At 52.9% G+C, this 11,034-nt stretch overlaps 4 protein-coding genes across 4 annotated transcripts; 2 read left to right on the top strand and 2 right to left on the bottom strand.

Moving 5' to 3' along the window:
* Nucleotides 1-2,298: 2,298 nt before the first annotated feature.
* On the top strand, nucleotides 2,299-2,882 carry MONBRDRAFT_25660 (uncharacterized protein; the record flags this gene model as incomplete). Its single annotated transcript, XM_001746132.1, has 2 exons — nucleotides 2,299-2,446; nucleotides 2,608-2,882. 2 exons carry the CDS (start codon nucleotides 2,299-2,301, stop codon nucleotides 2,880-2,882), a joined length of 423 nt encoding a protein of 140 aa, XP_001746184.1.
* A 992-nt stretch (nucleotides 2,883-3,874) lies between these two features.
* On the bottom strand, nucleotides 3,875-7,079 carry MONBRDRAFT_25659 (uncharacterized protein; the record flags this gene model as incomplete). Its single annotated transcript, XM_001745987.1, has 14 exons — nucleotides 3,875-4,018; nucleotides 4,139-4,277; nucleotides 4,407-4,570; nucleotides 4,650-4,805; nucleotides 4,900-5,016; nucleotides 5,133-5,247; nucleotides 5,378-5,491; nucleotides 5,612-5,668; nucleotides 5,761-5,945; nucleotides 6,053-6,196; nucleotides 6,327-6,500; nucleotides 6,605-6,706; nucleotides 6,835-6,903; nucleotides 7,017-7,079. The coding sequence occupies 14 exons, from the start codon at nucleotides 7,077-7,079 to the stop codon at nucleotides 3,875-3,877; spliced, it is 1,743 nt and encodes a 580-aa protein (XP_001746039.1).
* Nucleotides 7,080-7,700: 621 nt separating this feature from the next.
* On the top strand, nucleotides 7,701-8,606 carry MONBRDRAFT_25658 (uncharacterized protein; the record flags this gene model as incomplete). The annotated part of the gene is made up of 1 exon (XM_001746131.1): nucleotides 7,701-8,606. One exon carries the CDS (start codon nucleotides 7,701-7,703, stop codon nucleotides 8,604-8,606), a length of 906 nt encoding a protein of 301 aa, XP_001746183.1.
* Nucleotides 8,607-9,232: 626 nt separating this feature from the next.
* On the bottom strand, nucleotides 9,233-10,713 carry MONBRDRAFT_37171 (uncharacterized protein). Its single transcript, XM_001745986.1, has one exon. It carries the CDS (start codon nucleotides 10,673-10,675, stop codon nucleotides 9,380-9,382), a length of 1,296 nt encoding a protein of 431 aa, XP_001746038.1. The 5' UTR covers nucleotides 10,676-10,713; the 3' UTR covers nucleotides 9,233-9,379.
* Between the last annotated feature and the right edge of the window lie 321 nt (nucleotides 10,714-11,034).

Here is an 11,034-nt window from a genome sequence, read left to right as displayed (position 1 = left end):
AAGCTTCAATTCGTGTTATTTTTAAGACGTGGAAGTATGGGGCTCTAGTGCGATCAGTGAGTCGATATACGCCTTGTACTTTTTGGTACTCTCGTCGCAAGCCCTGATGAGCAAATCAATCTCGTTCTGGTCTGTATTTGAGCAGGCCAGAGGCGCGGCTGGCGCGTTTGATTCAGGGCTTGTTGCGTCCTGGAATGGTTGAGTTTGAGAGGTATAGTCTCGGAGCCAAAACTGGAGATCGGAGTCTGCAAAGTGACCTCCGACACGCGCAATAGGTTCTTGAGGCTCCTCTTCAACGATTCGGTCAAGAGAAGGTGCTGCTGATGCTGCTGTAAGAATGGGCGGGGTTGAATCTGAGGGAAGTGAATTTCGGTCATCACGCGGCGGAGACGCAGGCATGGGGGTAAGCTCGGCGTCCTCTCGGGACTCAATCTGCGCCAAAGGGGTTGCCAAAGGCTCGAATACCTCCCCAGCTGGCCTGCCTGGCGATGAGGGAGTGGTTGGGGGCTGTGGGAGCTCGAGTTGTGTCCTTGTGCGTGCGATGAGCTCGGCACGGCTGCCAGTCGTGCCGAGGCAATGCGATCGACAGAAGCTTTTCAGGTTGGCAATCGTGATGCGTTGTACGTTTAAAGCAGCACGTAGATCAGCTTCATTTGCCACTCTTGCTGCTCGTCGTTCCCTCGACGCATGAAGATGAACACGGCGCCGCTCACGCCCTTCGAGATCTGCGGCGCTTGGCCCCGATGACATTGGCCCAAAAATGGGGGCACGTCGCCGTCGTGACCGCTCTTGAGGCGTGATGCGATCGAGTAGGCGGCGCTGACGCGGCGTTGAGCGAATCATATCTTGATGACGCTCTTCAAGGCGCGAAAAACTCGCAGCCAGACGATCGAAGTGCGCCCGGCCTTCATCAAGACTCCAATTGGCGTCCTAAACCCGTACCAGTGGCTGCGGCGTTGTGTTTGACCTCGGAGTGCTTGAACCAGATGGCGTGCTTGCCGGGCTTTGGGGAGGCGTCACTGCTGTATCCTCGGGTTCAACGTGTGAGGGTTGGTTCTTCATGTGTCTAACAGCTCGCTCCAAGCGCATGGCGGAAGGCAGCCTGTACCCGTTTGACTTGACTGCTTTGAAAGTGGATGGCAAAATAAAGAGCACACAATTCCTCGTCGAGGGTGGCTGCCTCTCCAACTAGCTGCCGTGAATGGCGCAGTGTATAAGAAATACGTGTCCGATTGATATGTTGATGCCATTGATCATTCGGGGATAGGCAATGGCTCGTATTCGGGGGGATCAAAAATAAAAAAATGTTGATCGAGCGAAGGTAGTTGGTGACTGCAAGCGACATGCGGGTGCTGTGTCCATCCGAAAGCAGAATAATGGGCTCGGTATGCCCGAGAAAAGATCTGATTCGCCGACAAAAGGCGACGAAGAGGTGGCGATTGATCCAACCACTTTTCGTTGAACAGCAAAAAAAATGCGAATAGTCTGGGTTGCCCGTGATTGATTCGGGGAGCTGTGCCGGCCCAACCTCGTCTCCTCCAAGACCACGATTTGCATGAATCACCATTGGCGGCAACACGGTCCCATCCATTGCAATGCTGAGAACCAGCGTGATCGTCTCATTGTAGGTTCGTCCGGGAAGACACCCTTGATCTACAGTTCGGTCGGCTGAGGAATACACCTTGACATTCCTTGTGAATCCGGCACGGAGACCAGGCATCTCATCCACGGATAAGATACGGCCAAGACCTGGGGCCGGCATGAATAAGAACAGACATGCATCAGGAGGATACAAAAGTATGTTTGCAGCACATGCAGACGTAGACAGGCAGCAGCGCTCGCGCTGTCTAGGAAAGTCAACTTACAGTTGGTTTTGATCATGCCAGCATGACGCCCTGAGCGATGAACGAAGTCAAGGTCTGCCAAGAGCTCGTCAAGACTCGAAAAATGTCGTGTACAAGCCTCGGCTGTTGCGGCTGTTACTCTTGCTGGATACTGAGTCACCGCGGTGGTAAGATAAATGTTGGAGTCGGACTCCAATCCTCGAAACCAGTCATTGCTCAAACGCGCCTGGCTCATGGGGTTGTCCGAGCTTTCAGCCTCTTGATGACGAGCAAGAAGAGCAAGCTCAGCAGAGCTGAGTGTGGGAATCCGATCAAGCAATTCGCTATTCGTATTGAGTGCGTCCTCTCGGGCACTGCGACGAATCTCAAGAAGCTCGCACACAACCATGCCACGGCTCTTACACGCACGCTTCTCACTGCAGGTCTCTAGCCAGTTTGTCAAAGCTACACGCTCATGCGCCAGAAGAATCCGCCTGCCGTCATGAGGTTGGATGCCTCGCTGTCTCCGCCGTTGCGCAGCCACAAGATCGGCTCTGGTGATACCGTACAGCTTCAGAAGCCCGTCGGATCGATTGGGGCGCCCCCTTCGGGCACTGGCGCTCGTAAGAGGGTTGACCAGGCTGCCAAGTTGTTGACGCGTCAATTGACGAAGGCCATCAACCTCTAAATACTGCTGAATTTCAATGGAAGTCATCGAACTCGCCGTGAGCTGACGTAGGAGTTGGGATACACGATCTGCCTTGGCTCGACGCTCGGCCTATAGGCACAAATACCACTGTCAGCTGTATGCGGGGAAATGTCAACGTTCCAACACCAAAGAGTCACACAGTGAAGCGGTTTTCAACTCCAAGGCGCACCGATATCCTTGACAAACCCGGCTTTCATCATGCCCGGCCGTTGCAACCCCTGTACATGCCTGTTTACCCCGGCGATGCCGCATGGCGGCTGTCTGCCAGCCGAGGTGGGATGACCCGAAATGGCAGCCACATATCAGCGGAATCCAAGGAGATGAGCATTCGAAAACTGGCTCAACCATAGTTAATGGGGTAAAAAATGTATCCCACCTTTTGATTTATGAAGATTGATCGAGTGGCCACCAGGGCGCTGCCGTTTATCTTCCTTGCCAGACAGCTCCAGCCTCCAACAGAGGGAAAAAGGAACGGGAAAAAAATTTATTTTTGGTAACAAATGTCCAAAGGTAACAAATACCCTCGGTGACTGTACATCGGATGTAAAAGACCTTTCAACATCAAAAAACAAAAAACAAAAGGAAATCTGCGGCTCTTTGCTCAAAAACGTTTGAAAGGGGCTGTGGGAACACGGAGAGAAACAGCCGGGTCGTGCCTCGTTGCGCTATCACTTGTTTCACGGCTCACCGAGCTTGAAAAGAGAAAAGAGACGCAGATGTTCATTCACTTTCGATTCGGCATGGAGCACGGAATTAGAATACAGGGGTGGCGACAGCACGATGATCGCCTCAACCTTTCCACGCTAGCACATCCAGCACAGATGCTGCCTTCACAGAAGAAGCTGCTGCAGTTGAGTACAGTCATGCACCGGAAAAGACGAGAACAAGGTACACGCATGAGCAGGGACGCAATTCCACAGACCAAAAGCATGCTCGTATTGCGCTCAAGCACAAGCACGACACAATTCAGCCAGTCAAATAACAACGATAAAGGAGAACCAGAGGACGACGAAAAAAGCCGGTTAAGATGAAAACAAGCAAACAGACGGGACAGCAGAGGGAGAAAAAAAGAAAAAGCAAGTAAAAAATCAGGGGAGAAAGGATCAGACGCCTACCGACCTCCGTCCAAGGCACTGACAATGGGGAGAGTAGTTATCACAAAGAAATACGAAAACGAAACGATGGCAACAAAGCGTCACAGAGGGGGTTTGTGAGCGACAATAACACGAGCACTTGATCACGAGACGAACAATAATACACTCAGAGGGTCAATACAGCCAACCAATGCAGCTCAACGTTGCTAGCCGGGCAAAGTGACGACCCTGTGCTATGGATCACCATCTCAGGCACTTTCAGTCAGAACGCGGACCAGCACATTGCAAAATTCTTGCATGCGATCAGGCTTGAGCTCCAGCATGGGGCGTTCAAATTGCGTAGCCGTGGTACCCTCATACAGTGAGGCATGCAGGTCCGTCATGCGCTCAAACTGCAAAAAAAGTCAGATACAACACCAATTAGCGCACAGTGTACAATCACATATTTTTGAACTGCCTTTGGTAAAGGTGCATGGCATCGCGCAAGCAAGGAGCGAGCGGGTCTATCATACCAAGGAGCCAAACTTGTTGGGCACAGCATCACCCTCCTGACGTCGCTTCTTTGCCCAGATGCCCACAAGAAGAATCTTGTCATCGGCACGCGATGCCACAATGTGGTGCTCAGCGCTGCGGCGAGCGCCAATGCTGAATCTGCTCACGAGACGAGGCGGGATGTAGACAACCGTTAGCCAAGATATAAAGGCGGCCAACAAACAGGCGGCGAACAAACAGGCGACAAAGAAGGCCCTTGATCATCAACTGTGGCGTGCAGCGACGTACCGACGATGATCGACCAAGAAACGAGCAAGGCGGTGTAGCATGCCGTAGGAGTGAAAATACTTGTGATCTGAAGTATCGAGGATGCTGTAGAGTCGGTATCGCTTGGCCATGGACGTGCCACCGTTGTTCAAGCAGGTTTGCACCTGACGCAGTAGCACGCGTTCCTGCAACACAACAGCTCACGTCGTGAGCGACAGTTCAACCGCGTCCTTGTGATGAACGGCCAACTGTTGGAGCACTCACCAGTTCCATGGCCTTGTTGCAGCCATCCTCAAATGCCGCACGCTTGCGCATGGTCAAAATATCGAGGGATGTGTAAAAGGCTTGCTGCCAATCGCCCTCGGCACGAGGGAATAGAAACTGCGCGCCCACTGCATACGCTAGGTCCGAGGCTGATAGCTGCGGTTGCCGTTTCATGCGAGTCAAGATCAAAGAAGGCGGGCACAACCGATTTGAGCCTTGCACCGGGCAGGTAGGCAAAGCAAGGACATACCGCTCGCTGATACTCAAATTGGTATTCGAAGCTGGGGATTGTGCAATGATCAATGCCCATGTCGGTCAGAGCTTGAATCAAGCTCTCCATGACGCGTTTTCTCGCATTGCCATCCGTCTACAGTATAAGACCTCACATGAGTTACGAGCCCGGGCCCGGGCACAACAACACGCGTGGGGGGAAGGAGGGCCATGCAAAGGCACCAGGTATACACGCAATTCAGCCGGACTGACCCAGGCAATAAAATTTTGCTTGCAGGTCTGCTTGGACACGCCAACTTGGGCCAGCATGTTGCAGAGAGCCGCCTCGCCCTTGGTTTTCCAAACATCAACTCGTGCTGCAACATAGCTGCACACCCGTCAGCGAGATTTTATACGCCGAGGTTAACCAGCAAGGGGACGCGGCGTGTGAGTCTGTTGTGAATCACTGCCAAGTTATATAAAGGCCTGCTTTGGAGCAAATGAAGTGGTCCACCGACCGGGAATTGCACATGGCGTCGTAGATGTTCCAATGGCGATAAAGAGGGAAACGAAAATCCTGCTTGATTTCGCGCAAGTGCACAGTTCGTACAATTCCCTCGGATTCGTCGCTTCTACGCATTCGCGCCATGCAGACTCGGCATGAGCTCCATTCTAGTCAGTCTGTGGTGTGATACTGGAGATCACGACGCTCATGGGCAGGGCTGCCAGACACAGGGCTGCAAGACACGTACGCATTGAGGCGTTCCATATCACGCTTGAGATCCGAGTACATGCGCGAGTAAAGCTCCCTAAGAGTTCCGTTTGGTGAGCGCATAGAAGACGGCGGTGTCGAGGCATCAGCATTTTGAATGGCCGTGAAGCAACAAAGACGGCGACGTACGCTGATATCCGATCTTCGACAAAGGCTTCAACCAGGGCAACCATGGCGCGCCAGAGGCTGTCGTTGCTCTCGCGGCGTTTTTCCATCACCAAATGCCAGAGAAGGACGGAAATGGGCGTGGTGTGATAAGAGTATTCATAGTAGGACTGCGTTTGCAAACGTCGCAGGCGTCGATCCTCGTAGCGCTGTGTGTTGTGAGAAAGCAATGGAGAGTGAGGCTTGCTGACATCACAGGACCTGTGCTCACTTGCAACCCTGGTATGTTCGGAGAAGACGATGCAGGATAGGATACCTGGCGCTTGGTGCGTTTTTCAGGCGTGCCTCCCTCCGAAGCGGTATCTTCGTTGTCTGAAGCGTCCGACCGGTCATCCTCGTCGTCCTCGTCCTCATCGTCGGTCAGATACACGGCGTCGCGTTCGGGAATGGCCGTTGAGGTCTGCGTACGCGTGTGCGTGTGTGTGCGCGCGTGTGATAGCAGCCATGACCGCAGGGTACGGGTGAATGCAGCCGTGCATACAAGCAGAGCAAGCACGGGAACAAACTCAGTAGCGGGGCTGTTCCCTAACCTCGCCATCATCAAAGATTTGAACGTCGCCAAACACGTTGTACAAGTTGATGGGGCGATGGGCTTCAAACATGTAGATGGTCATGTGTTCATTGGGCTGAGTCTCGTGAGCTTGCATAAGTTCTGCAGCGTCGTAGCTGGCGCCCACGTTGAGGAGAATGGCAGCACAAAAGAGCTGTGGCATCAAGGCAGAGAGAAAGGCTGTGAGCGGTTCTTGTAACTCCAGCGGCACAGCATGCTCTAAGATGAAGCTCGAACGAGCGCAAACGCTTGACCAACCTGGCCGTCCCCTCCAGCAAGAAGCTGACTGATGTCGTTGACATCAATATAATTGCGGACGGGATAGACTTGATACTGTACGCCGTCTTGCTCAAAGAGGCGCTGCAAGAATTGCAGCCACGAGATCAGGTCTCCCAGAAAAACACACGAAGAGCGAATGGGAAACAAGAAATCACAAGGTCGGCGACCAAAAGCGGGGAGAAGAAGAAATGGGTCACGGAGGAACAGACCGTGAGAATACCGCAGGCGCACGCAGCATCAACGTCCATGGCGGCCACGATCAGCACTTTCTTGTCAGGCTGCAAGGCAGAGCGACGTGAGCAAACTTCATCGCCCAAGCCAGCAAACGTCACAGGCACGAAAAAGAGCACACGTTCACGCAGAGAGAGCATTGGAATTCCTGGGCGCGTACCTGGAGAGCATCCCGGCAGATCCGGTCGTAAGCCCCGGCAAAGCCGGACACAGACACGAACATGGTAACAGATGGCAAGGTTGAAAGCCGCAGACCGCGAGCGGGCCCCGGACCGGTGGGAGAAAGCAAGAAGGGGGTAGGTGGCTACAATCGTGAACCCCAAAGCAGAGAGTAGCTCATGCATTCGCGGCTGAAACAGCTCTGCCCCCGGTTGCCAAGTGCCACCGTCAGACGACTCGTGTGCAGGAGATGGATGCCAGGAAGAAGAGGCGGCACACTGCACCAGGCCTCGACCGAGGTCCTCAAGGATCCACCGCAACCGACCAACAGCAGTTGACGGTTGGAACGCGTAACGGTCAACTGGGTGAAACAGCCGTTTTCAACACTTTCTTTCGGCTCTCTCGGTTATGAAATAGCCCCTCTAAAATGAAGAAAATTCGAGGATTTCTACCATGCAAGCATGCATACATCATCAATCGGCGGTGGTGTGCGGACACTGAGAGCCCGCTGCCGCATTTGCTTGTTCATGGTCGAGCCTCGGCTGAGTTTTGGCGGGCAGTGCTGGCCGGCCATTCGTGGGTGCAGTACAGCACACCCGGTTACCTCTGTTACCCTCTGCTCTCGACCTCGTCCTTTGCCGGTCATCGTCCTTGGCGCAACACGAAATTTTAGAGACACGACGGCATGGCAGCTGGCGCCAAGGCTCGACGATGTGTGGGCGCACGGTGGTTCTTACTTCTTTTGGAGGTGCTGGTGCTGGTGCAGTCGTTGATGAGATCCAACATGGTGTCCGCGGCCCCTGCAGAGCACCGGGCTGTTTTGGTTACCATGTGCAACTTCAAATACTTTCCTGGGGCAGCCAATGTGCTGCACAGTGCTCGTGTCAATGGCTGGACCGGGGAGCTGATGGTTATCGTCGACGCCAGCGTTCCTCGCTGTGCTCGGGACATTTTGACTCACATTGGCGCCACGGTTGTGCCTCTCTCGAAGCAATGGGTCGGCATGCGCTATGGGTCCAACAAGCAGACCACTGTCCACTTTGGCAAGCTTGACTTGCTTACCGATCCGCTTTTTCGCCGCTTCGATGACATCCTCTACATGGACGCTGACATGCAGGCTGTCACCAACCCAGAGGCCATCTTGGCTTTGGCTCCCACGCAGCCTGCTGCCTTTGTGCGAGTTGGCAATCCCGAGGTTCGCTTTTATCGCGAGTCGGCCAAAAGCGTGCCTCTGGAACTCCAACAGCGATTCCCGGACCGGGCCCGCGTTTACTCTACGCGCCTCATGCTTTTTCACACAAGACTCTTGCCCGATGTGGCCACGATGCAAAGCACGGTGCATGAACTCTTGGTGTCGGCCACCGACTACTTTGACGCCATGTTTGAGCAAGGCCTGCTGCAGCTGCTCTTTTATGACACGGTGGGCGACGTCCCGGCCGCCTGGCTCAACGACCGCGTGCTCCACTTCTACAGCCAGTCCTTGCCCTGGGTGCCCGGTAGTCCACATTTTGCCAAATTTGCCGTGACCTACGAGTCCATGACCAGTGATGTTGCCTGCTTGCGCAACGCCACCCATGCTCCTACAGCCTGAAATGCCCACGTTGGACAGCTGGAGGATGCATGGCAAAAGGGCGCGTTTTTGTGCCATTCATGCAGACCAAAGATCAGCAAAACACTTTTTGTTGGCTTTACGTTGTCATCTCGTTTCGGGCTGTGCCCGCGGACCGTGTTCTATTCTACCACTACCGCCGTACTATTGCGGGCATTCGGTTGTCAGCCATTGCTACATAAACTCGAGGCCTTGTCGAAACGCCAGCCGACCCTCAATAATCATGCCAACCAGGTCATGTGGTGCCAAAAGTTGAGATTCGTCCAAATCGATGGAACGCCGAAAAGGTCTATGATGATGATGGCATGCAAAGCACTCGAGACTTGGAAGAAAAAGAGTCGAAAACTAGATTTGCAGAGACACAGCTGCGGGCACAGCCATGCACGCGTAAGGCATGCAGACATCCATACAGACAGACAAGCATACAGTCCAACACAGACACGCACACCGGCACGCGCAGGCACACAGCCATCCAGTCTTACACAGACACGCAGACGAATGTACGCAGAGGACTTTCTTGTTTCCTTGACATGTAAATGAATACACATCCGAGTTCATTCATTCAGTTCTTACGATCACAATGCTTTCCTGATGAGTAGTGAGAAGCTGCAGAAAAAAAAAATTGAATTTCACAGAAAGCAACGCGGCAAAGAGGGAAGTAAAGCGAAAACAACGACATAAGGCATGCTTTCAAAAGCAAGTCAAAAAGCAAAGTGGCGGAGAAACAACAAACAATTGAAGATAGCGACATTGCCTCAAATTGGATCACCAAGGCCATGCATGATCTGGTTCAGTTTCGTGTGCAAGTCATTCAAGCATCCTGAAGACAATAGCAAGTGGCTAGGACGGATGCAAGTGTGGACACCATTCTTCTTGAGGCGATCATCAAAGTGAGATTTGTACTCACAAAGCAGTGGATGGTGACACACCACAGCATCGTCCTTGGTGGCCTCGGTCAAGAGGACGGCACGTGTGATGCCGGTAATTTGCAATGCCTTGTCATGAGGGTACTGGGCGCCATTGTTGTCAAAGTTGTAATGTTTAGCTTCGTGTGCCATGCGACCGACATGTGTGTAGATACGCACATTCTCGAGCATGGAATGTTTTACCCAGCACTGCGTACCACCGTAGTCGACAGTGTCGTAGGGGAGGAATCCTCTATTCAGTTTTTGCGCCAGGATCGACAAGAACACCGTACGGTCGTACTTGTTGAGTGTGAGGTTAACTGTACGAGCAGCTTGTTCACGAGGCTTGATTTCGTAGGTTATTCGACCACCATCTTGCGGAAGATTCTGAATCGCTCTCTTGACGTCATCGGCAAGGCTGAGGGCAACATATTCGTCCAGGCCTTCCACAAAAATGCCAGTCTGCAGCAAAGGGGCATCACGAGGGTCAACCTGGCTTTCCTGGCGGTCGTAAGTCGAGTTGAGCACAGTTTGGCTTTGCTTTAAGACGTCAAGCGCTTCCTTCATGGCAAACATGACCAACTTGGTGTAGCTGCCGTCATCCTGTCTGGAACTTAAAACTCCACCCAGCAAGATTTTTTTTTGCACCAAGAGGCCGCTGTCACCAGGTAAAGCGGGATTCTCCATGTCCAGTTTATCATAGTCGTATGTGCCGCTTGGAGCGTCGAAGAGAAAAAGATCCTCAAAGTGTTTGATGGGGCCAACAACGGAATGGTCATTAGCTGACCTAATTTGAACAATGACAAAGTCCCCCGAACCAAACTTGACACCCGTAGCACTGCAAACATATTGTCCAAGCGGCACAGATTGACCGTCGGGAGCCGGAATGGTCTCGCACAGGTAGATGGACCAATCCTGCTCTTTGACCACCTCATTTGCCAGGTCATTAACGCTCGCCACGTGGGAGGGAACGAGGATGAAGGTGTTGGAGATGACGGCAGCATAGCCAACCTCAATATCATCAACAACAATTCGAAGAGAGCCTGGAAACTGCCCTTGGTTGTGGGAGAGCGATGAGCCACACTCGGCAGTAACCTTGCTTGCGACAAAGCAGTGCCCCCAGCGAGCGATGATTGAGCGTGCCATTCTGGTGGTGTGGAAAGACAGTGGAGACGACGTCCGGAAAAGGAGGAAAATGCAGGAGAAGGCACCAAAGAGGAAAAGGGTCGCTCTTTGTGTGCTGAGCTCAGCGCTTGAGTCTTCTCCAAATGCAAAGACACAGGGGACAAAAGTTGCTGAGCTCAGCTATTTCAACCTGAGGGGCTTGAGTCTTCTAGAGGACAAAAGTTGCTGAGCTCAGCTATTTCACTCCACGGCCAACCTCAAATCGATGGTATGGTCTTGTGGTGTTTTTCCTCTGCTTTCGACCTGTGGCGTTCTTTCAGAGAGCGCGAAATGTGTTGGGTTACAGTGTGTACTGTTCCTGAGTCAAGACTATTTTTTTA

The sequence above is a fragment of the Monosiga brevicollis genome, genomic scaffold (assembly GCF_000002865.3).
Source record: "Monosiga brevicollis MX1 MONBRscaffold_11 genomic scaffold, whole genome shotgun sequence".
Taxonomy (NCBI): domain Eukaryota; class Choanoflagellata; order Craspedida; family Salpingoecidae; genus Monosiga; species Monosiga brevicollis.
The sequence above is the reverse complement of the archived record's forward strand: the minus strand, read 5'-3'. Positions and strand labels throughout refer to the sequence as shown.

Bases quoted from the DNA above. Each gene is read 5' to 3' on its own strand.
- MONBRDRAFT_37171 (XM_001745986.1), bottom strand. From the start codon at position 10,675: ATGGCACGCTCAATCATCGCTCGCTGGGGGCACTGCTTTGTCGCAAGC.